Below are 24,487 nucleotides of genomic sequence, written 5' to 3'. Positions count from 1 at the left end.
ATAAGTCAATTTGAGACACCGAGTCTTTGCATTCCGTTTGCACGGGACGGTTGGCAACTCTACTAACTAACCTTATGAATACAATGAAACGAGCGTGACCCGCCGTCAGCCCGGGTCGCCTTTCAGCCAAGCGCGCTAGCTAGCTGCCATGCAGCAGCAACATCGTCAGAGCACTGTTGCTAATATAGGAAGTCTTGATAAAACGAGCAGATATTTGAAGTTTACACAGCTACATTCTCGCCTGAAAATATCTTAAACGTTTATTTTGTGACCTAGAAACACTAATAAGAGCAATATAAAAACGAAGTGGTGGCCGCCATTGTTTGACTCGGTAGAGGCGTGCTATGAATTGTGGGATATGGAGTTTTCCACCAAGCATACACCCTTGCGGTTACCGTAATTATTCAATGGTTCGCGCAACCTTAAAAATTTCAATGGTTCCTGAAAGCTGCGACGCTGTGCGCGCCGTTGATATTGTCGTCATTACGGTAATCCAAATAAGGGTAGACAGGCCGTACTACTGCCGGCATACCACTAGAGAGCGCCAACACACCACAAATGAAGTTTGAAATTCGTTTCAATGGGACCAAAAGATGGAGCCAACACACCACAAATAAATATTTCCCATTCATTTCAATGGGCAAAAACTTTCCAATTCATTTCAATGGGCAAAAACTTGCATTAAATATTAATATGCCTCAAAACTGTGGGGTGAGTTACACTGTAAAATTTCAGGCGGAAACTGAGGAATAATAATAATAAGAAGAAGAATAAATCTGAGGAATAGTAATAAGTGTGCCTCTTGGCATAGGCACACTTAATAATATGAACACTGCAAGTAAAACCCTATCCACAAGGTGGGAGTAATGCATCACTGAGGACGCGAAGTTCCCCCAAAACATCAACGAAGAAGAAACGATAGCGGCAGGGGAAGGCGGCGAAGAAGAATAATGACGGGAATGCTAAACGGAAAATAGAAGGAACAGAGTCCTGTTAAGTGAACGTTAAATTAACGCTGTTACCGCGAAATATTAACATCGAACATAGCTGCATTACATTGGTTGAAGTATGACAGAGCCTCAGTCAGCGCTGTTACTCAGGAGACAGCTTGCAGGTAATTAAACCGTCATGTTAACTGATGCTGGGTGCCGAGCTAACGACAGCGGTGCCGCGGCTGTGATTGAAACCGTGGTGCTGGCGCAAACTGTTTTCTTGAACATTCTGCATTAACGTTAAGATCCGAATGACAAAAGAACTGCCTGGGGATTATAACAGTGGGAGCAAACAAACACCTCCCTCGTTTAGTAAATGAAAGTCTTCAGTGTTTCAGGAGACCAAGTGATTTGTGTGTGTGTGCCTTTCGACACTGCGTCCTGTTTGCAGATGAAAGCCGCTGTCAGAAGTCCCAGCGACTTTCTAATACGAGGCTAGCTCAAATCACTGAGCCTAATGTTAGCCTGGCTCGACTGACTTAATGTGTTTACATGTATTTTTAACCGAGGAGCCAAGTAGTGTTTCTCGTTTTTTAACATGACGTTTAGCAGTTACGTGATCAGTGTGATATTAGTGGACATTTTTTACGCATAAATGTAAGTACCATTTCACTAGTTAGAACATGTCCCTATCACTCACCGCAGAATTAACGTGTTTAACCAGCTAGCTAACTGTAGGCTAACGCTAGCCGCTGTCACTGTTGTTAGCGTCAACGCGCTAAGCTAACGTTAATCTCGCATTACCTCAATTCGCTCTTTTAGCAGGGTCAGCTGCGAATTATATTTAGCTACTCTAAAATTAGCGACCTTTCAAAAGTAGCTGAGTCGAACAGGCGCTGTATAATGTTTTAGGTTTGTAGCACTGATGACGTGTTTCAGGTTTTGTTTAAAAATGAAAATTTCGCATGGAGACTGTAAGGGTCACTGGGTCCACCTTTATACTTGTCCCCACATTCTGCCCTTCAAGGTGACCGGTAATTGACCTAAACCTCCATATTTTGGAGCAAGGGTTGTAGATTAATTCAGGAAATTAAAGCTCCACGAATTTCGTGTTGCAGGGCTATTGCATTGATAAAAAGGCTGCCTTTCTTTGTTGTACATTCATACGATCTGCAGTCTACAATTAATGCTTGTGATTCTTATAAGCCTTGAAATAATGATCAGTAAGCATCAGACTTCACCGAGCCAGCTCCTTTGAAATGTTTCTGTTTGGCCTATCAAGAAAACCAAATTCTTCCATCATGTTATGTAAAAGGTTAAACTGTTTTATCAAAGGCTGCTCGATCGATAATCCCAAAGTCCACTTAATGTATTATGATGTAAAAAATCTACATTTAGTCCGACTGATGAGCACAGATTTACAGTTTAAAATGTTGTTTACAGTGAGCGCTGCCATTCTTGATGCAATGTTGGGTGTTCATGGCAAATATAGGTGGGAACTGCTAAGTAGTTTGAGCAATATGCTCATTCTCACTCAAGCCCCTCTGAGTGTCATGTTGTCACCTCAGCCACCTGAAGAACAGTGTAATGCACGTAGGTTATGTTGTGGAGGTAGTGTGCTGTATGTCATAGTGAATGACTTTGATTTTTTTATATTCAGAGCTGAACAAAAACCCAGTGGAGGGATTCTCAGCAGGCCTGATCGAGGATAGTGATCTCTACAGATGGGAAGTCCTTATCATTGGGCCTCCAGACACCCTGTAGTGAGTCTCCCTGTCTTGTGTGTGGGTTGTAGTGGGAGAGATGAGTTTGTGGCCTGTGTGGATTTGTTTTTAAACTTTGGTACCTATCATGCTGATTTTTTTTCATCTTTTCCCCCTGCCCCCCACAGTGAAGGTGGTGTGTTTAAAGCTCATCTGACCTTTCCCAAAGACTACCCTCTCAGGCCACCTAAAATGAAATTTATCACAGATATTTGGCACCCTAACGGTAGGTACCGGTGAAACATACTATCAGTGTTATTATAAATGTTTTTAAGCTTACGAAATGAAGGCTGTATGATCTTTGTGTTAATGTTACATGTTATTAGTTTTATTGTGACTGTACTGTTGATTCAAATTATTTTACTACATGGTGTGTTTATCCTGATGGAGGTAAAAGCCTCTTTTTCAAAAGTGGCAGCAAAGACTGTAAACACACGCAGAGACATAAAGGCCACTGATACACAGCACGAGCACGTAAACAGCAGCCAGATAAAATTCAGTAAAATCAAGAACCAGTGCAACCTCAGCAGTAATCCCACTGACCAAGGGAACTATTTTCTCAGACCTTTAAAATAAGGTCTAAGGAAAATAAGGACTAACCAGTGGGAAAGTTTGTGGACACACACATATGGCCACTTAGCAGGAGTGGGCAGTGAACAGCAACGTACACACTTTCCAATGAGAGCATTTTCTACTTCACAAAATATTAGTAATCTTTCTTTCTTCATCTCCAGTTGACAAGAACGGCGATGTATGTATTTCTATTTTACACGAGCCTGGAGAGGACAAATATGGCTACGAGAAACCAGAGGAGCGCTGGCTGCCTATCCACACTGTGGAAACCATCATGATTAGTGTTATCTCTATGCTGGCAGACCCAAACGGTGACTCGCCAGCCAATGTGGATGCTGCAGTAAGTCTGACTGTGTAAAGATCTTTTGCATGTGTCCTTTTATTCAATCCAAACATTTCTATAAAATTTAAAGTCCAGTCGTGAGTGAATCATTCTGATTTTAACATTTTGTGTAAACGTCCCCCTGCAGAAAGAATGGCGGGAGGACAGACACGGCGCATTCAAAAGGAAAGTTGCCCGTTGTGTACGAAAAAGCCAAGAGACTGCGTTTGAGTGATGCTCAGCACGGATCTAGCTTCATGTTTTCAGGGTAAGGATTGTTCACTCATCCCTAAACTTAATCTGGAGAGCACCACCACAGATTCTCCATTAAGACAATTCAGTTGGCTCAAAACAAAAACGTGATGGGTTTATATTAATATACTGGTAAACAAATTTTAGGATAAATATTAGCAGCACTCCTAGTTTTGTCTGTTTACACTTGATTAAAGCGTTAAAAAACCCCAAATAAATAAATAAATGGCGTGCTGTGCCAAAGTCTTGAGGCACCAACAGTTTGCTTCCAATGAACCAGACAAATTTGAATCCAAATTATAAATTGGTGGTTCAACGTTTCCGTGTGTACAGAGGAGGTCAGGACAGACGTACGGCTCTGAATGTCTGTGCCGTGCTTAGATAAACAACGTGGTTGCTTGTCAACTCACGATGTTGACAATCGTATCAAAATTGAAGCATGAACACAGAAGTAGAATAGAATAGAATAATCCTTTAATTGTCCCACAAGGGGAAATTTGGTTGTAACAGCAGCCAAAAAGACACATATACAAACAAACAGTACACAGGACACAGAACAGAAACATACACAGTTTTTCTTACATATTTACATTAAGGACAATGGTTACTATAAACAGAGTACTGTGCAGTTATTAAAGTAAATAAAAATAACTACAGGTAAGAGGCAAAGTACTGGCAGACTTTGCTCCGCCATGCAGCACCATGTGCAAAGTGTCTGACTGGCAGCAGCTTAATGTTTCAGGATGGCAGTGACGTCTAAAACACAGGCGATACAGTGTTAAGTGTATGTGGACAGAAAAACACACAGTCCAACTCATCTTGACAGAATGAAACGAAAGGCAGCGAACATCCAAAGAAGAGCTTTGGATGTGTTTGTAGCAGCCTGGAGAACTGCTGCTGACGGCCGCTTAGACAAAGCTTCATATTTGTTGAAGAGGTTTCAGGCTGTGTTAAAGAGCAAAGGATGAGTTCATTAAAATTGCTCAGAGTCGCCTTTTTTGCCTGATGTAGCCCATGTATGTTTGCACATGGTCCAATAACTCACTACACCTGTTTGCCATTTTCCTCGCCAAATCTAAAGAAATGAAGGCGAGCTTTGAGACTGTTGCACAGTACTGAGCATGTCGCCTGTCGTCGACTCGTGGTCCTAACTTGTGTTTTTTCCGGCCATTTGTTGTTTCCCGCAGGTCTCCAATTGAAAATCAACACGGCACTGTTTCCTGCACTCTTCCACCCTGTCGCCAGGCTTGTCCTCCTTTATTTTGGCAGGAACAGACTGGCTACTGTAGGCTGCAATAGAAACATAACAAGGACTACCAAGGCTGACGGAAAATCGCCAAGCAAGTGCCAACTGAAGAAAAGAAAACAAGAAAAAAACCCAGAAGATGATAAAAGATTTTTCAAGGCTATGAACTGCTTCAACATTCAGGAAGATATTGTAAAGACATGTATATAGCACAGACTAAACCGGATAATATATACGCTCCCTTTCCATCCATCCAGACATTTAGACCAAATGAAATAGCGCTGGTTCATTTCTTTTTGTCCATTTTCCTTCTCTCAGCCCCGGCATGGATTAGTTCTCTTTAGATTGTTTTCATAGGAGCCGTTAACACGAATGCTTTTGGAGGAATGTCACCTGTGAAGAGCTTGTTCAGTCCCAGCAAGACGTGAATGATGTGACTAAGGAATACACAGCTGTTCTCTGGGTCCTTTATTGCTCAGCACTCAGCATCACAGGCACCTGAATGGTTTTTCTTTCTATATTCAGTCTTACACCCCCTCTTTTTTTGTGCATGCTAAATTTTGTTGGTATTTTCTTTTCAAAAGTGCCTCCTAATAAAAAGCTCGGCCACTTCATCCTGCGTTGATTAAGTCTTAAAAATGTCAAAAAAACCAGGCAAATATAGAAACTGTACCACCTGTAGTATGACTTAGCCAGTATACAGGGACTGTATAATTAGGTAACAATTTGGTGTAGCAATAACCCCCCTAGTTTGGAGTGTACACATTCATTTTTGATACCCTGATAAAAACGTGTCGTCCTCCTCAGATATTGTTTTATTTTTTAGCAGCGCCTCTCTCCATCGTCTGTATCGTCCTCGGTAGGAATTGTTATGCATGCTTTGTTTTATGGTTTTGTTGGTTTTTTGGTTTTCTGCTGAATGTTTCTGGGATTTCGTTTGTGGACGTTTGAGTGCTTGTGTATACAGCGTGTACGCCGGTTTTGTTTTGTCGCTCTTTCCTCTCAAAGATTCAAATTCATCATTACTCTGCTCACTATTGCAGTTTTGCCTAATGTATAAAGACAAAATACTGATGTATATTTTTCATGTTATGAACCTTGTCACCTGTAGTGAGTTCTTCTAAAACATGACTTTTTTTCAATATTTATCTGCGTTCTTGAGGTTTGCTTGCTCCAATGTTCACGTATTTTCACAGCGGCCTGGAATATTAAACAGTATCCACTAACGATGGCAAACATTTGGACAGATGAGAACTATATTTCCTGAGATATGTAGAGGTCAGTCTTCAGATATTTTTGTAAAATATTTCTTAAATATTCGACTTGGGGGATTTGAGTTGTTTTGCAGCCAAAACTACAAAACGATTGGAGCAGTTAAACCGTACACCAAATGGACCCAGTGCAACGAAGCGCAGGAAACACTTGATCAGTTCAGCGTGCTGACGTTTCAGGCTCCACGACAATAGCGTGAGCTCCCAGTTTAGCGTACCCTGTGCTGTTCTCTTCACAGGTGAGAGCAGGTCTACGCTGAGTGACAGGTGGGGACGAGTCTGGTGACACTTTGGCGAATGTTATGCTTCCTGCATCATCATCATCCGACCAGTTTGACAGTGGGTCAATAATGGTCTGGCGAGCCATTTTCATGAGCGGTTCCACAAACGTGTTAAACAACAGCATGAGTGTTCAAATCTCAGTTTCCTTGTCAGATATGATGGTGCAGTGGGTGAGTGGGTTCGTCCTGGTGCACCACAGCTTCACTGAAGGACGACGAGGGCACTGATTCCATTGACTAGCCGTCCCATTCCCCAGACCTGCACCACAGACTGCCCAATAGCTCACTGATGCCTTGTTCCAGGTTTGGGAGTACAACCCTCAAGACGACATCTACTGTGGGATTGTCAGGAGTGTGTATTTCCATGTGGGGACTATAGACATGGCTGAGCCACATGAGCCTGCTTAAAGTTTAATTTTTGGTGTGATTTTGTTCTCTGCCAGTGACATGCTGCCTATTTTGTTCCAAATCTGATGCGTGCTGTAAGTGTTCCAGTATTTTTATTCAGCACTATGTTTTAGCGAAGTGTGTTTCAAACAGGACGTCTCTGAGTTGTGAAATTATCACACAATTTGAATTCTGTGATTTTTCTCCCTGTCTGATACGTCTCTGCCAGCTACAGCTCGATGCTCGCTGTTATGTTGGCAACGCGATAGGTCAGGAAAGCTTGAGGGAAGTTTCACCGGGCATGTTCACTTGGAATCACCGGTGAACTGATTAGAGCTTGTTAGTCATGGATCACGATCAATGCGACCTTTGCCTGTGAATATAAAAACTCACCTGGCAACCAGGAGGAAATTTAAAGCAAGAATCTAACTGCATAAACATTAAGTTAAAGAAACTTGATTTCTTAGTGGATGTCTTGAACCATTTGTAATTAAAAATAAGTTATATTTAGCATTTCAAAATACAACTAATGTTAGCTGAGCTGTGTTAAAGCAGGGCTGTCAGACTAAAACCTGAGCGGAGACTGCATCACTGCTCAACAGATCAGGGTTAGCCAGCAAATTCTAGTTTAAAAAAAGAAAGAAAACTCATTTTATTCATAAAATATCTGCTTTAGTCAGCCCTGCAGATCTGTGCTAATCCTGCTGCAAGTTTGGTGACATTTGAGATTAGATTAGAGATGAGATAAAACTTTATTAATCCCTCGGGTGGATTCCTCCGGGAAATTGGGTTTCCAGTAGCACAGCACCGACAGAAGTTACAGAATGTGAGCAGAAATATAACATATACACACAATACAGAGACATATAAATCCAGAGTATACAAAGGGAGAAATAGAATGAATAAGAATACACGGAAATTGCACATTTCAAGTATTGTGAGTCTGTTGCACCGTTGGATATTAACAAAAGTATTGCACAGTGAAAAGGCACCTCAGCTTAGTTGTCCCCCCTCCTTTGTCCCCCTGTCTCCCCTCCCTCTCTCCTCCAGAGAGGAGTTAAACAGTCTGATGGCGTGTGGGACAAAGGAGTTTTTAAGTCTGTTGGTTCTTGTCTTTGGGAGAAGCAACCTGTCACTGAACAGACTCCTCTGGTTGTTTGTGGCCGTGTGCAGAGTTTGGGCTGTATCGGACTCACCATCAGGTCCGGTGTCTCTGCTGGCCTGTGTGTTGTCGACAGCATACTAGCCGACCTCTTTTTCTCCAAACATTTCTTGAATATTTTGGTGCTGTGCTTTGGGTCATTATCAAGTTGTCGTAGGAACCCAGCAAACACGCTCCCCTGTCCACGTGAAGGCAGTGTTAGCAGCACCGTGGAGGGCAGACTGGCTCCAGTGCATTGCCCACAGAAGACTCACGCGGTTGGGCCCGTATGGTCTAACCCACAGGGGTGGCATCGAGGGTTTTCTGTGGGCAAACCCACTATGGCTTCCCACAGAAATGGACCTAAAAGGCAAAACTGCTACGAGCCCCATGTGAGCTAGCCTACATGGGGTTCATGTGTTTTCTGTGGGGGAGCTCATGGGGGGGGGGGGGTCCACAGATGTTCCACCTCAGTGTCCCAGTGAACACACTGGATCACTGTTGCTGTCCTATTAATATTATTTATTATTTGTGATTCCATAAATCAATCATTGTTGCTAATATATTTCTGATTGAGTAATCTGAATTTAATTAAATACTGCTTTGCTTTCCCCTCTAAGAACAAGTCTACTCATAATTCCAGTCATTTGAGTGCTAATGTATCAACACACCTTTGTTTTTGATAGTTCTAATAAAAAGAATACAGTAGCTTTCATAAATTAAATATTAGTACAGCTTTGAATCATTCTGTTAGGTTTGTCCTTAGTGTTTGCAGCATATTACAAAACTTACACGCGTGCGTCTCCCTGTCAGGTGGTAATGATCACTGCGGCTTCACTACGGCTTCATTACGGCTGGGAGTTGATTCCATCAAACTGTTATTAAAGTGTTAATGGACCCATACCGTGCACCATTGCAAAAGCATCTACATTAGTTGTGTTTCTGCAGTCCGTTATTCTGGTTCTTACCTTGTTACCGTCTTTCCCTATAAATGTACTGGCAACGTAGTGTGAATGAAAAGTACTAACGGAGTTAGCACCGGCTTTACATGGATACTGGCCTGCAGGAGGGCTAGTAACGGTCATGTGATTGAGTCTTTTCTGTTAATCACTTGAACGCAGCACCACCGCCTGCTATGAGCCGCTTCATCATATCGCGATAGACACCGCCAGGCCACGGCGCTACCGTTGAGCAACATGGCGGAAGGTATGTGACTGATTTTTGGGGCAGTTTGACACACGCCCTTTTATCCGCGTGCGCTTGTTTAACTATATCACCGACTCAACTAATGTCTTAGCGGTGAAGGAAACCGAGCATAGTCTGTGGGTGAAAATGCGAAGCGTCGCGACACTTCTTGTCACGCTGTTCTTTCCACTGAGAAGCTCTGTCGTTAGCTCTCGCTTATATTGCTAGCTGAACTGTATCGCTACGAGTTAGCTTAACCAGGCAAGAAATGCACGTTTCAAAGGAGCGTGCTGGTTTGCTAGGTCCCAGAAGGTGTATATCATCTTCAGTAATGTGCAGGTGTTGCTGGTAAAGATTATTAAGTAAGTGTTAGCTTCACGAGTCTAATCAGACTGTCCAGCGTTGCTTTATCTGACTATGGTCAGAGGTTTAACTGCTATGGTAAAGTTTTTCTTTTATTTATTAACACATCTTGTTATCAGCCGTAGTAAATGGAGAATAAATGCAGGACAGGAGACTTGACAGGACAGGTTAAATGTCACTCCGTGTCAGGTGGTGTCATCCGGACCACCTGACAGGCAGGTGTTTGGCCTAGACACAGGATGGTTTGCTCTGTGCTTGTCCTTAAGGGAGCTCTCCTGAACCCAGGGAACAAATACACCCGTCTGTGGTTAGTAGGAGAGAGGATATACGTGCTTATTTAAAACTGCCCTATCTGTGTTCTGGTCGGTGATACAGTTGGAGAGCATTTTTTGTGTGTACTAATATTTTAAGATTTTGGATCATTGCCACACCAGGTCTGCAAGTGATTCTGACCACAAGTCCTGACAAACAGATTTCAAGTTGCCTCAGACTTCTTTGTTTCAAAGCTTTAAAAAAATGATTGAGAACTGTGAGCCTGGAGAGGAAGACTTCCCTGATGCCTGCTAGACTGTTCTTATTTTGGGTCAGTGTTTTCTCGCTTCTCAGTTGGTCCTCAGCAGCAGGGTTACGGTTGGCAGCATACCACCCTTCCTGTGCTGAGCTGGTTATGTGGTTTTCAGCAACGCCCCCTTTCTGTTCCTCATGATCAGTAGCCTTCCCTGCGACGGTTTACAAGGGAGGACAAAGTAACAGCTACCTCAGCATGTTTTTCTTCACTAAAACTTTACTGACTTAAAGGAAGGAAATGGGCCTCTGTGAAACTCTGGCTCTTGTGGGTTAATATTGTAACATGATGATGTGTAGAAAGTGCGTTTGACTTCAAGAATAGCCTGGAAGTTTGGCCAAACAAAATTACTGTCATTAGATTTTCCTTCAGCTGATTTATAAGACTTGACAGCATGGTCTCTGTCTGGGATTTTAAAATATCTGCAAATTGGCTTGTTTCTTAACACACACACACACACACACACACACACACACACACACACACACACACACACACACAGAGAGAGAGAGAAACCAGCGTTATGAAAGTAGTCAGTGGTCAAGCGATGTTGCTTAAGCTTTTAATACTACATGCAGTCAACACTGCTATAATAATTATCTTTAAACACTGGTGATGTTATCTGCAAAATGCCAACAAAGCTTGTAACCTTAACCCCAAATAATATCTTCTTTCTGTGTGTGCTTTGGACCACCCTGCTTGTTTGTAGGTGAAAGTTTGCTCGCATCATGGAGCTCAGTTCTAACCTGTGATTAAAGTAGGTTTTTCTAGCTCACGTTCCCTCGCCCTGCCTCTTCCTTTTGCTTCATGTGCAACAGAGGAGGTGGCCAAGCTGCAGAAGCACCTGGCCCTGCTCAGGCAGGAGTATGTGAAGATGCAGCAGAAGCTGGCTGATACAGAGAGGCGCTGCGCCATGCTTGCCGCTCAGTCTTCTAGTCAGGGCACTCCCACCCCTGCAGCCGCGGAGACCTTCATCAGCCGTCTGCTGGACATTGTGGCCGACCTCTATCAGCAGGAACAGTACAGGTGAGGGTTATTATAGGGACGGGGGTTCTGTGGGTCATCTTTTGAGTGCTGTCTGTTTAAAAATGGCTTTGAGTAAGACTAGAAAAGTGTAAGTGCCAGACAATTTGTGGTTCCTAGTTAGTTTGTGCCTTATTAAAGTATTGATATGTTTAATATGGACGTGCTTCTCAGTGATGAATGTGTTGGTTTTGCAGTGATCTAAAGGTGAAAGTAGTGGGGGAGCAGATTCATGCCCATAAGTTTGTGCTGGCTGCTCGCAGCGACGTGTGGAGTCTCTCCAACCTGGCTTCAACCAATGAGCTGGACCTGTCTGGTGAGCAGCTTTTTAAAGGGCAGTTTAAACCAAGTCATTATTCCCATCTCAGCTCACTCAGTATGTTGATGGGTGATAGCAGAATATTTATTTTGGAGAGAACACTTTCAAAGTCCACTGTGGGGGTGGGAGGTGGGGCGGTTCGTCCCTGCTTTGTGACTTTGCGAGGGGATGTTTTTTGTTCTAATTTGTCTTAAAACTTTATTGGTTCTCAGATTGCAAACCTGAGGTTGCCATGGCAATGTTACGGTGGACATATACCGACGAGTTGGAGCTGAGCGAGGATGATGCCTTTCTTATCGACTTGATGAAACTGGCCAACCGCTTCCAGCTTCAGCTGCTCAGAGAGAGGCAAGTAGAAGAACTACATACTGAGTTTTTTGACTGCATTGTTGATGGTAGTGGTGTCGGTTTTGCAAAGTGTATTACGATGCCACACATGTGACACACACACATACATGTGCTTCTTGGCTGGGCCAGGTGTGAAAAAGGCGTGATGTCCTCGGTGAATGTCAGGAACTGCATTCGCTTCTACCAAACAGCCGAGGAGCTAAATGCCAGCACCTTAATGAACTACTGTGGGGAGATCATAGCCAGTCACTGGGTGAGTAACTTGAGCCACGTTTGTGCATGTCCAGCGATGAGTGTGTTTCTGGATTGCACAAGCTCGTAAGATCCGAGAAGTCAAAGTGGAACTGCCTGTTTTTCTTATTTTCCAACAATTCAAATCCAGCTTTCACTGTGTTTCCCGTGGATTTGTTTGAATAGCAGGCTGTTGACTGTCAGCTTCTACCACCCCCCTTACTGTTGTATAGACTCGAGCTTTGATCTCAGTCTTTGACAAAAGCCAGCCTTTCTTCGTCTGTGATTTTTGAGGTCTTAGACGTTCTCCATCATGAGCTCGGTCTTTTGTGTGACACTGTTTGTGCCTTTCATTAGGATGATCTGAGGAAAGAAGATTTCAGCACCATGAGTGCCCAGCTTCTGTACAAGATGATCAAATCTAAAACAGAGTATCCTCTCCATAAAGCCATCAAAGTAGAGCGAGAAGATGTGGTGTTTCTGTATCTCATTGAGATGGACGCGCAGGTCAGTTCTCCACACAAACTTCCCATGAAATGCTTATTTAGTGACTTCGTCACGGTGTAACCAGAATTGTACAAAACCACAACATTTTGTTTTGTTACTGGTTTTTATTATTATTGATTGTTTTCAGTTACCTGGCAAGCTAAATGAACTTGACAACAATGGCGACCTAGCATTAGACCTAGCCCTCTCCCGGAAATTGGAAAGCATTGCAACCACTCTTGTGAACAACAAAGCTGATGTGGACATGGTGGACCAGAGCGGCTGGAGTCTGCTGCATAAAGCCATTCAAAGAGGTGAAGGGCTCCTTTCTACGTTACTTTGTATCGCCCGCTTGTTTCCTGCAAAAATGTATCAACTTTGTTACTGTGTGAAAAATGTATTTTGAGCTCCATGAACCTGAAAATTTTCCGTCTTCCTTCAGGTGATGAGTTTGCCTCCATCTTCCTGATTCGCCATTCAGCTCAGGTTAATGCAGCCACGGTGGGGGCTGTGGAAACGCCGCTTCACCTGGTCTGTTCTTTCAGCCCCAAGAAACACTCTGCCGAAGTGATGAGCGGGATGGCGCGAATAACTGAGGCTCTTCTCAAGGCTGGAGCCAACCCCAACATGCAGAACAGTAAGGGGAGGTAGGTCACATGATACTTGGTTTATGACCTTTATTGGACTGTAAAGGTAGTTAATTATGCTGTAAAGTATAATCATCATTCATTTTAGTCTTTTATTGTTTTTAGAACTCCTTTGCATGAAGCTGTGTCATCAGGGAACGAGCCGGTGTTCAACCAGCTGCTGCAGTGCAAACAGTGAGTTATGTTCTGCCTTCAAACTGAATGTCAGGCTTGTTTCTGACGTGTCACACTCGGCAGCGATTCCCACAGAATATAAAATTGATTTGTTCCAGTAGCTGCGACACGCACGTTAAAGAAAAAATAACCCTGTATATAAATTAAACGGCAGTAATCAGCTGCCTTTTCATTTACACTCCGCTGTCTTAACCCTTTAAAGCCGGTCAGAGCAGCACGCTCCGTTTTGCGTAACTATTTTTAAATCCTTGTAGAACTGCAACCACGTAAGCTAGCGCAATAATTTTTTTTGCATATGAAACCGGAGGAGTTGTACTTACATCTTATGCCATCAGCTTGTCCTCGGTCACAGTTTCCTTCCACATATAGCTTTGCAAAAACTGCATAAAAAGCACTTGCAGCAACAAAAACATAATATTCCAGAAACACGCTTTGCTGATCCGATCAGCTGTTCATAACACTTCCTACGTTGGAATAGACGTCAGCGCGAACTATCGTATGTCCGCCCGAAACCTGAAGTGATGTCATTTTTGCGGAAAATGTAGTTTTTTACCTTCGGGGCCTTATAAGCCTGTACTGGTGTTTTTAAAAGTTATGTTTGACCTCATGCTTTTCTGAAATTTTTTTTTTTTTTTTTTTTTTTTTTTTTTTGCAAATTTGCATTATAATATTTATTTTCATTTTTCCTGCAGTATATAAAAAATTAGTTTTATTTTTGAGATACACTATGCAGACACTCAAAATAAATTTCCTGTTATTGGAAAATATTTTGTGCAACTGTTTTGTATTTACAGTTTTGAGGGATAAACCTCTGAAATTTCTCTAACTAGAAATATATGGAAAAAAACAAAAACGATTTTCAATTTTTTTGTAGTTTATTGCACTTTGTTGCAATTTATGTAATTACTATGCACTTAATGCATACATATTATTAAAATTTGGGCTTTAATGGTTGTATTGATGTATAGCAACTTGAAATGCTCCCAAAAAATAGCTCCACAGCATGTAAAAATATAATATAAGCTCTGGCTGACTTGGTTCTACGGTAGAACCTATATATATATATATATATATATATATATATACACACACACACACACACACACACACACACACACACACACACACACACACACACACACACACACACACACACACACCTTTTTGTGTTTAAAGAATGATTTGAGTATTCTTTGAAGTGTGCATTTCTCCAGGCATTCCAAAATGCAAATTGGATACTTAATGATAACATGTGAATTTTATTTATATATATATATATATATATATATATATATATATATATATATATATATATATATATATATATAAATTTTTTTTTTTTTTTAAATGTATGCCATACTACCAAATGACAAATGTTAGGTTTATACTTCATCAATCCTAATTTCCATTTCTCTTTGAACACACTGCAATTTTAAGCTTGTGTAACCTTAAAGATGGTGCTGTGTGGGTAACCTGGTGCTGTGTGGGTAACCTGGTGCTGTGTGGGTAACCTGGCCTTCTGTCTCTGTTTTGTTAGGCTTGACCTGGAGCTCAAAGATCACGAGGGCAGCACAGCGCTGTGGCTGGCACTGCAGTATATCACTGTGTCTTCGGATCCCTCTGTCAACCCGTTTGAAGATAATGCGCCGGTCGTAAACGGCACCTCGTTTGACGAGAATAGCTTTGCGGCCCAGCTCATCCAGAGAGGAAGCAACCCCGATGCACCTGACACTACCACAGGTTGTTAAGCTGCTCAGCAACCTTTCTGCACATTACTGTCCAACTCCAGTGCTGCTTGTGCCTTAAACATTCTCCTTTACGTCGTTTATTGGTCACAGAGTATTGCCTCATGCAGAGAGCAGCGCTTGCAAACAATGAGGCGGCTGCTCTTTTCCTCACAACTCACGGGGCAAAGGTCAACCACATTAACAAATGGGTGCGTATGAACATTTGGTCATGAACAGTTTGCTGCAGACTTGTTCTTTTTTCTTCTGACCTTTTTCTCACGTCTATGAGGCCAATCGCTGTTCCAGAGACCCGTTGGCTCAGCGTTGTATCAAACAGAGCCACGCAGTGACTGAGAGCTCATTGCAGGTTATTTTAGTGATTGTTGGAGAAAAGTAAAAAACATAGATTTCATGAAATAACTAATGCACTGTAACATTATAAATCACAAACTCTCTGAATGTCTCAATTTGACCTTAAATCAATGAAACTAACATAAAATCAATAATATTGTTAATTGGTCATAAGTACATGCTCGGTCCCTTTGCTGTCTCTCAGGGTGAAAGCTCACTTCATACAGCATGTCGCTGTGGCCTAGCAAGCCTGACAGCTGAGCTTCTCCAGCAAGGGGCCAATCCTAACCTGCAAACCCAGAAGCCTTTACCCGATGACCCCCTCGGTGTGGCCATGCAGACCCCCCTCCACATGGCCATCGCTCACAACCACCCAGATGTGGTCTCCGTCATCCTGGAGCAGAAAGGTCCATATATGATTTGGGACTTTGTTACATCCTGTAACTAACCTGCAAAGCAAGCCAGCTCTGTGAAATGCCGTGTTTACATTTGTGTGTAATGATCATTCTGACATTGATACTTGCAGCCAACGCACTACATGCCACCAACAACTTCCAGATCATCCCAGACTTCAGCCTCAAGGACTCCATGGACCAGACAGTTCTGGGCTTGGCCCTCTGGACAGGTATACAGCAAAATACCCAACAAAGTCACTTCTGCGTCATCAAATTGATCTGTGAAATCAATAATAGTGATTGTATATGTCGATCTGTCTGTGTCAGGCATGCACACCATAGCGGCTCAGCTGCTGGGATCAGGAGCATCTATCAATGACACTATGTCCAGTGGACAAACACTGCTGCACATGGCCATCCAAAGGCAGGACAGCAAGAGCGCACTCTTCCTTCTTGAACACCAGGCAGATATTAATGTTAGGTAACGATACCGAGATATGTGTAATTTTAATGTATTTCAGCAGATTACAAAATACTTTTCATTCAGTTTTCGTTCGTTTTTACTCCAACTGTTTTCTCTTTGGGTCCCTCAACTACCAGGACCCAGGAGGGACAAACAGCACTGCAGCTGGCCATCAGTAACCAGCTGCCTTTGGTGGTGGACGCCATTTGCACAAGAGGAGCTGACATGTCGGTGGTTGACGACAAAGGTGACCCTCCACTGTGGCTGGCTCTTGAGAACGGACTTGAAGATATCGCGTCCACACTGGTAAGAATGCACAGACAAACGGTTTAACGATGTTTGTTGGTGTTTTAGTCCCTCACTGTTACGCTGACACTAACAGTTTGTTGTCAGGCTGGGTCTGTGGTTTGGATGTGGCAGGAATATTCTGTATTTCTCAGCATCTATGGCATGTTGAGCAAGTGTATATATAAGGCAAGGACAGGAATGCTCCCAATCGAAATAAAGGTCAGTAGTGATATAAACCAGTTTGAAATAAAACTCCAAAAAGAAATTTTAAATAAGTATAAGAATGACGAAAATGCAGTTAACCAAAGACAGCAGTCAAAGGGATGTTTATTTTCTTTTGCGAGTTAGTAAATCTAAATATAGTTTTAGTTGAATATGAGAAAATATTTTTTGTGACGTTATGTTCAAAGTTGAAACCATTGAAGTTTTTGTTGTTCAAATTTAGATGATGAGGAAAGGATTAATATGTAAACCTAGGGGGGTGGGGCTAAATCACTTCTGCCTACTCCTTGATATTGTGAAATGTTGGTGAATGTATATGTTGAAAATAAAAATAAACTGAAGTAGTTTAGTGCATTTCCACAGTTTTCCCCGATAGGAATCATCACGTGAAAGAAATCATTCTTAATATAATAATGGATGTGAGTGTCCAAACAAAGTTGCTGTGACTCGTTTGCATCCAACAGTAAAAGAAGCTGCAGGAGTATCCACACGAGCAACAATTAGGGCTGCCACAAACGATTATTTTGATAGTCGACTAATCAGATCATCATCCATTGGACGTAAAACGTACAGCTTATTGCACCAGCAGCATCTGCTCTTATATAACTATCATTAGCTTACAGCTTTAAGTGTTTAAGGTCTGTGCTAACTAAAAATAAAGACAAGATGATAGTTTATTAAATTTTAATGAAATTTGCAGATTTTTTCGGTGAAGTTTAATAAACTCCTTGATATCTAACATATAACGGGACACCGGAGTAAATTCTCGAGCATCTCACACTTCTGATAATCAGCTGTCTGCTTAACGTTTATTCAGCTGTGTAAAAACTATAACTTTAATCTCAGCCAAACCGATTTACTCAGGAACAAATAAAATACTGAAAAAAAGCCAAACAATAACATTTTTAAGTTATCTAAGTGACTTATATATCATGTTTAACCTGAGTAGCGAAAGACGGCGGTGGGTTTGAAAACGATTTGCCGGGAGTCCGGTGTTCTCACGCGCTCTGGTGAGCCGTGCCCCCGGCTCGCTATCGAGCTAGTGGGTAACAGACGTCTCCGAAAACGTCGGAGCGCTTTTGAAAATATGTGGTGTCTTGATAAACTGAGCGGATATTTGAGGTTTACACAGCTACATTCTCGCCCGGAAATATGCTAAACGTTTATTTTGTGACCCAGAAAGAATAATAAGAGTAATATTAAAACTAACTAGCTGCCGCCATTGTTGGAAACTGAGCTGGGCTGCGCTATGAATTCTGGAACAGAGCTACTTCTTCTTCTTCGGGGTTTAACGGCAGCTGGCATCCTTGTACATGCAGTGCTGCCATCTTCTGTTTCAGTCCGTTATTACACTCTTAAATCCTACTACTTATTCCTGCGTCTTTTGGGATCTTACAAAGCTTCAAACGACGCGTCGACTATTAAATCAGTCGTCGACGATTTTGATAGTCGACGTAATCGTGACTAGTCGACTAATCGTGGCAGCCGTAGCAACAATAAAATAAACCTCTGTCAGGTAGGATGTGGGATGAGTCTAGACTCCTGTCTGTTCTGTGTAGGTCCGCCACGGCTGTGATGCAACTTGTTGGAGCTCTGGGCCGTCAGGCTGCCAGCAGACCCTCCTGCACAGAGCTGTTGATGAGAACAACGAGGTCTCGGCCTGCTTCCTTATCCGCAGGTCAGCTACGTCTCTGTTGTTGTACATATTTACCAAAGCTATAAATCGTTTGCTTGTTTAAATGCAGCAAGTGTCTGAATGTCGCTTATATCTGATTGGCTTCAATTTTGAAAAGTCAACTGTCAACATGTTAGCAGCGGTCTTTACCAAAACATTACTGAGATGTTTTAGAAAGTTAAACAGGCGATCTATCTTTACTGTTCGTGTGTATCTCTATAACTCCTATCTCGTGTGTGTGTGTGTGTGTGTAGTGGTTGTGACGTGAACAGCCCCAGGCGGCCTGGTCCTAATGGGGAGGGAGATGAAGAAGCCCGAGATGGACAAACTCCCCTCCACCTGGCAAGCAACTGGGGACTGGAGGATGTGGTGCAGTGCCTTCTTGAGTTTGGAGCCAATGTTAATGCACAGGTTGGACCTGCATGACATCTTTACCCTGGTTTAAACTGCACCACTAATCTTTGTTGGAGGGTTTTATGACGCAATCCAGATTTTTAGAAAATGTCATTGAAGCACGACACAACAGATTCAGAGCAGCCAAAAAAAACTGAACTGAAACTGCTGGCAGAGGATAACAATGGCAAAACAATTCAAAGAGATGCTCAAATAGTTTGCTGGCATTTTTTTGAGAGGGAACCTTAAACCTGTACCTGTGTAGTTACTGATGCATGAGATTATCTGTGGACAAAGAGAAAACTCAGATCATCCTTTTTGAGAACAAAGAAAGAAGCCTTGGTGTGTGTAACTGTGCTGTCTGTTAATGCTGTATGTGTTTTTCTGTCAGGATTCAGAGGGCAGAACTCCCATCCATGCTGCTATTAGCAACCAGCACAATGTCATTATACAGCTCCTCATTTCCCATCCAGACATTCGTCTCAACATTCGCGACCGTCAGGGAATGACCCCCTTTGCCTGCGCCATGACGCACAAGAACAATAAAGCGGCAGAGGCTATTCTCAAGAGGGAGCCAGGTGCTGCCGAACAGGTAGGTGCTAGTTTGTTGCTGTAGCGTTAATGAGTGTTGCAGTAATGACCTCAAACGTGTGCTTGTGCCCAGGTGGACAACAAAGGGCGCAACTTTCTCCACGTGGCTGTGCAGAATTCAGACATTGAAAGTGTCCTGTTCCTAATCAGCGTCCAAGCTAACGTCAACTCCAGAGTTCAGGACGCGGCCAAACTCACCCCGCTCCACCTGGCTGTGCAGGCTGGATCTGAGATCATCGTCCGCAACCTGGTAAGAAACCCAAGATTTTCTCCTGTATGAGTAGTATTTCATGCCAGTTTGAGTTGTAATGAGAAAAACACACTGCAATGGATACGGTTTTTATTTTCGGGGTTTCTCCTTCCAGCTGCTTGCTGGTGCTAAAGTGAATGAGCTGACTAAACACAGACAGACAGCACTACATTTGGCTGCTCAGCAGGACCTGGCCACGATTTGCTCCGTGCTGCTGGAGAACGGCGTCGATTTCGCTGCCGAGGACGAGAATGGCAATAATGGTACTTTACAGTATTTGTCTTGTTTTCACTGAAATGACTCTGAGATGGGCAAAGATTACATCGCGACTCGACTCGATGAATTCTTTCTGATACGATCAGAACTGTCATTATAAATGCAAATATATCTGTACGTGATTATTAAGATAAGTGTATCTTTATTGTGTTCCTAAGTCCTGTTTCTGAGGTGTTGCATCGTGTTGGTAGATCTGTATTACAACAGACTGCTGCAAACTGGAGTTTCCTGCTCTGTTCACCTTTAAAACTAGACTGACTGTGGGATCTGGTGTCAGTCGTTACTATTCCACCACTGCGACCTATTTGTGAATAACTGCGTTCTTTTCTCTGTGTGTCTCGTCAGCTCTGCATCTGGCTGTGATGCAGGGTCGCCTTAACAATGTCAGAGTCCTTCTCACAGAGTCCAACATCGATGCTGAGGCTTTCAATCTCAGGTGATTTATGCAGATACACATGAACCAACTGTATTAAAACTAATGTGAGAAAAAATCTTCTGACTTTTCATCTCATTGTGTGTGTTTAGGGGTCAGTCACCAATGCATGTGCTGGGCCACTATGGCAAAGAAAATGCTGCTGCCATTTTTGAGTTGTTCCTGGAGTGCATGCCTGAATATCCTCTGGACAAACCTGACAATGAAGGGAACACAGGTACCATGTTGGCTTTTGTAGCTGAAGTTATAAAAGTAAAATGTGGAAATCACTGGTGCTTTTCTAAAAGGATGACAGCGACATGTATGTTGTTGCAGTTCTGCTGCTGGCCTACATGAAAGGAAACGCAAACCTGTGCCGTGCTATTGTGAGGGCCGGCGCTCGCCTGGGAGTCACTAATAATCAGGGCATCAATATTTTCAACTACCAGGTTGCAACCAAGCAGTTGCTCTTCCGCCTTCTAGGTAGCTTTTTCACACCTAATTACCCATCAATATTATTTCAGTATTATAAACCAACAGCCTCACAGGGAATTGCGTGTTGTGGTGATCTTTGGGATAATTTTCGCCCCCTTCCGCCTCCCTTTCCTCAGATATGCTTTCCAAAGAGCCCCCATGGTGTGATGGCTCCAACTGCTATGAATGCGGTGCCAAGTTTGGAGTTACAACACGGAAACATCACTGGTTAGTGCTGCAGCTTTTCTGTGTAGGCATGCAGTAGATACAGTATTGGTCTAACGGTACGATTATTCTCCTTTTTCCTTCTTGCCTCTAGCCGCCACTGTGGGCGTCTGCTGTGCCACAAGTGCTCTATAAAAGAGATACCCATCATCAAGTTTGACTTGAACAAGCCGGTGAGAGTGTGCGATATCTGCTTTGATGTACTGACTCTGGGCGGCGTGTCGTAATGCCCCGGCCTGGATGTCTTTCAACCTCTGGCTCCAACCGCACCAGGTCCAACTTGGCACAATTATTCAGGCACACTGGGAGCAGGACATGCTAACAAGAGAATCCCAGACAGTTATGGACCATCATCTTTATACTATTCCAGTTTATGAAAAACTATTAATCTTTTAGAGGGATGTTGCAAGTAGGAAGTGAAACATTGTTGTTTTGTTTCTGTTTCAAAGTATGTTGAAGTGAATATCAGTGGCTGGACTGAGTTCAGTGATGTTTGCGCTGATGAGCTCTTTAACATCACAAGCAGGTAGCTGTTGTACACGGCATTTCAGTCCACCTTTAGAAGGGGTCTTCCCTTAAACATGCCGACCTGTCCAAATACAACAACAAAAATATCAATGCTACGAAATGAAACTCTACATTCGTGATGGAGTTGAGGCTGCTGCCAACCAAGAACAAACGGGAAAATGTCCTTTGTTCTAAAGATCGCTGCGTTCTCTGTAATCTTTGAACATTTATTCACTATTTTGTGTTAACTGAGTAAAATGGGACGAGGAGCGGTCGAGGGGAAAGCACCTCAACTTGACTAGGTCCAAAGTGAATCCAACCTTTTCTGTTAAACTTTTTTATTACTTTACTGCAGACGTGATGGTGCAACTGGAAAAATACGGTGGTGTTTTGTCCCCAGTTGAGCTTTATTAGGACGCCTCGGCCTTCGGAAATGTGACAGGAGAAAGCCCATTTATCACGAGAGCATTAGAAACCTCTCCAAAACATGAAGTACCCCCCCCCCCCTTCTCAGTTACAGAAATGCCTAGTATGCCTATGCATGTCATTTAATTTGCAGCCTTTAATTCATGGTTATAATTTTAAAATCAGCCACCGAATGATTACATTCCATGTCGGGCCTACCGTGAGGTCCTCGACGGTCCTCATCTTAATCCCACGACGTTGCCTGGTGTCAAGTTGTCGTCTTGACCCCATCACATGTAACGCTTCTTGATTTCTAAACCTAACAGGTGCACTTTATCAAGTTCACGTGACATTTCTGATCATTGGGGAGAATGTGGAGTAAGAGGGATGGCCACGTAGTGGGGCCTCTTCAAGTATTGTTAAATTGTACAGATAAATGTGTGATATTTTTGACCACTACAACTGTTTTGTACTTAAATGCAGTTTGTGCTTGTCATTGTGACAAACCTAAATCTTGCCTCTGTTAATCTTTTATGCACATTGTTTAATCTTTTATGCACATTGTATCGTATCTGTATGCTCAGATATCTAGCTCGTCTCTTCCTGGTGTATTCTTTTAGGGAAAAGGAGGACAACTTTACATAAAGGTCATCAAAAAATGCTTTGAGGTTTCATGATTTTGTCTCTTTGTCAAAAAGTTCAGTTACTAGCCAAAGTTTTCTGAGTTCAGTGCTGCTAAGAAGCAGCTATAAGTGGGTCCATTCTCGGGCTGACCGGTCTAGCGCGCTCCCACAGAGCATGACTCGGCATGTGCAGGGCAGCCGTCGTATTTCTGCAGGTTGGGGTCTTCCTCTGCCGCGATCGGGTCTTCAACACAGACACAACGAACACCACTGGAGCCGGGAGAGAAGAGCTTCCGTGGCACGCCTGCCCAGTATCTCGCCACTCCACCGCTGCAGGGAATAAAGAAATAAACTCAACCCTGCGTCTCCTTATGTGCACTCCTCTCGCCCACTAGTGTCAGAAATGCATCAGTACACATCAGTAGGATAATACAACATTGACTTGTTTTCGATTAGGCACAAACTGTCCATACCTCTTAGTGGAGCACCAGAATCTTCCTCCACTGGCAGCAGTCCATTCTGAGTTACAAGACGGAAAGCGAATCCTCTCAGCCTCAGACTGAGCCTTGAGTTTCTTACCCTCTGCTAGTGATGCTTCTACTCTCAACAGGGCCTCTGTGGGCTCTCCAGCCTCGTTATAGAACCCACCGATTAATACACCTGTATTTAAATGTTGGATACCAAAACATTAAATGAAAACTTTCTGGGATGTTTAAGGTAAAATTGTCTTCATTAAGTGTATGGTCATATCCTAGCTGCAATTTGCACCATGAGTAAAGTAGTAACAATATTCAAGTCAATTAACAAAGGAAGTGTTGTTAAGACATTTTAAAGTAACCTTCTGCACTAGGTCATTATAGTAAAAACTAGATGTGAAAACAAACATTGTATACTTTGCTTCTGTTATATGCACATCATAAAATAGGATCTGCACAACACGTACAAAAAATATCTGTTCGTTTCCGAAACACAACCAGGCGCACTTGTAGTAACAAGAACATTATTTACTAAGACGGCCACCTGGAGCTGTTCCACTACAATATGATGGAAATCACATACCCACATTTTGGTAGTCCCTCTGGTAGAAGGCCAGCCAGTCGTACAGTGCAACCACCTCTAGGGGGGACAGACTCGATACGTCATCCGTCAGCCCACTCTCTGTGAAGTCTCCGGTGATGAAGGCCAGGGAGGCGTCTTTGCCTGAAAGTACAAACACGTAGAGACAAAGGCGGAGGACTGTTAGGAGAACCACACGTGGAATCCAGTGTCGTTAAAGAAAGCTGGGGATCACCTGCCATAAAGTGATAAGCGCCACCAGGTCCATAGTGCTTTTCTCCCTTGTGTACATCAAAAACATGGCCCAGTATGGCCAGGTATAGCCCCTTGCTGCCCTGCTCCCCATCGTGCAGCGCTAACTCACTCCTGCTTAGGGGTCTGACCGGTGACCCCTTTGATGACTCAGTGCCAAACATAGCTGACCAATCAGGAGGGATGAACAGCACTGCCAGCGACACGGATAAAAGCGCGACCACCACATAGCTGAGCATGCTGCTTTATTAAAGCTCCTTTTCTTTCAGCTTTACATTCAGTTCAGCGCACCTCACAATCACTCGGTGGCAGCACAGGTGCTTCCGTAACGGACACACCAAACCACAGCGCGTGCGCGAACTACGAACGCAAAGGACGTTGCGGGCGTACAGA

General features: G+C 43.0%; 3 protein-coding genes across 4 annotated transcripts; 2 read left to right on the top strand and 1 right to left on the bottom strand.

Annotated features, from left to right (window-relative positions):
• The first annotated feature begins 893 nt into the window (after positions 1 to 893).
• On the top strand, positions 894 to 6,234 carry ube2g1a (ubiquitin-conjugating enzyme E2G 1a (UBC7 homolog, yeast)). The gene is made up of 6 exons (XM_084941402.1): positions 894 to 1,114; positions 2,593 to 2,695; positions 2,824 to 2,921; positions 3,430 to 3,608; positions 3,739 to 3,858; positions 5,030 to 6,234. The coding sequence occupies exons 1-5, from the start codon at positions 1,069 to 1,071 to the stop codon at positions 3,823 to 3,825; spliced, it is 513 nt and encodes a 170-aa protein (XP_084797528.1). The 5' UTR covers positions 894 to 1,068; the 3' UTR covers positions 3,826 to 3,858; positions 5,030 to 6,234.
• Positions 6,235 to 9,268: 3,034 nt separating this feature from the next.
• ankfy1 (ankyrin repeat and FYVE domain containing 1) lies at positions 9,269 to 22,824 on the top strand. Its single transcript, XM_084941399.1, has 25 exons — positions 9,269 to 9,374; positions 11,100 to 11,307; positions 11,502 to 11,620; positions 11,836 to 11,971; positions 12,101 to 12,224; positions 12,560 to 12,709; positions 12,837 to 13,002; positions 13,131 to 13,335; positions 13,441 to 13,509; positions 15,047 to 15,249; positions 15,348 to 15,445; positions 15,793 to 15,994; positions 16,114 to 16,212; positions 16,310 to 16,463; positions 16,583 to 16,751; positions 18,515 to 18,633; positions 18,885 to 19,041; positions 19,415 to 19,615; positions 19,688 to 19,864; positions 19,980 to 20,127; positions 20,486 to 20,576; positions 20,666 to 20,790; positions 20,889 to 21,035; positions 21,164 to 21,254; positions 21,346 to 22,824. The coding sequence occupies exons 1-25, from the start codon at positions 9,365 to 9,367 to the stop codon at positions 21,476 to 21,478; spliced, it is 3,501 nt and encodes a 1,166-aa protein (XP_084797525.1). The 5' UTR covers positions 9,269 to 9,364; the 3' UTR covers positions 21,479 to 22,824.
• cyb5d2 (cytochrome b5 domain containing 2) lies at positions 22,687 to 24,438 on the bottom strand. Of its 2 annotated transcripts, none has more exons than XM_084941400.1 (4): positions 24,078 to 24,438; positions 23,846 to 23,986; positions 23,260 to 23,446; positions 22,687 to 23,116 (listed from the first exon to the last, which is right to left on the bottom strand). In XM_084941400.1, exons 1-4 carry the CDS (start codon positions 24,331 to 24,333, stop codon positions 22,942 to 22,944), a joined length of 759 nt encoding a protein of 252 aa, XP_084797526.1. In that variant the 5' UTR covers positions 24,334 to 24,438; the 3' UTR covers positions 22,687 to 22,941. The 2 variants fall into 2 exon arrangements, with proteins under 2 accessions (XP_084797526.1, XP_084797527.1); XM_084941401.1 differs by having other exon boundaries at positions 24,207 to 24,438.
• Between the last annotated feature and the right edge of the window lie 49 nt (positions 24,439 to 24,487).

This window comes from Perissodus microlepis, chromosome 10, assembly GCF_051167445.1.
Source record: "Perissodus microlepis isolate ML-2025 ecotype Zambia chromosome 10, ASM5116744v1, whole genome shotgun sequence".
In the NCBI taxonomy this organism is placed as follows: Eukaryota; Metazoa; Chordata; class Actinopteri; order Cichliformes; family Cichlidae; genus Perissodus; species Perissodus microlepis.
Note: the sequence above shows the minus strand (reverse complement) of the source record. Positions and strands in the feature narration are given on the sequence as shown.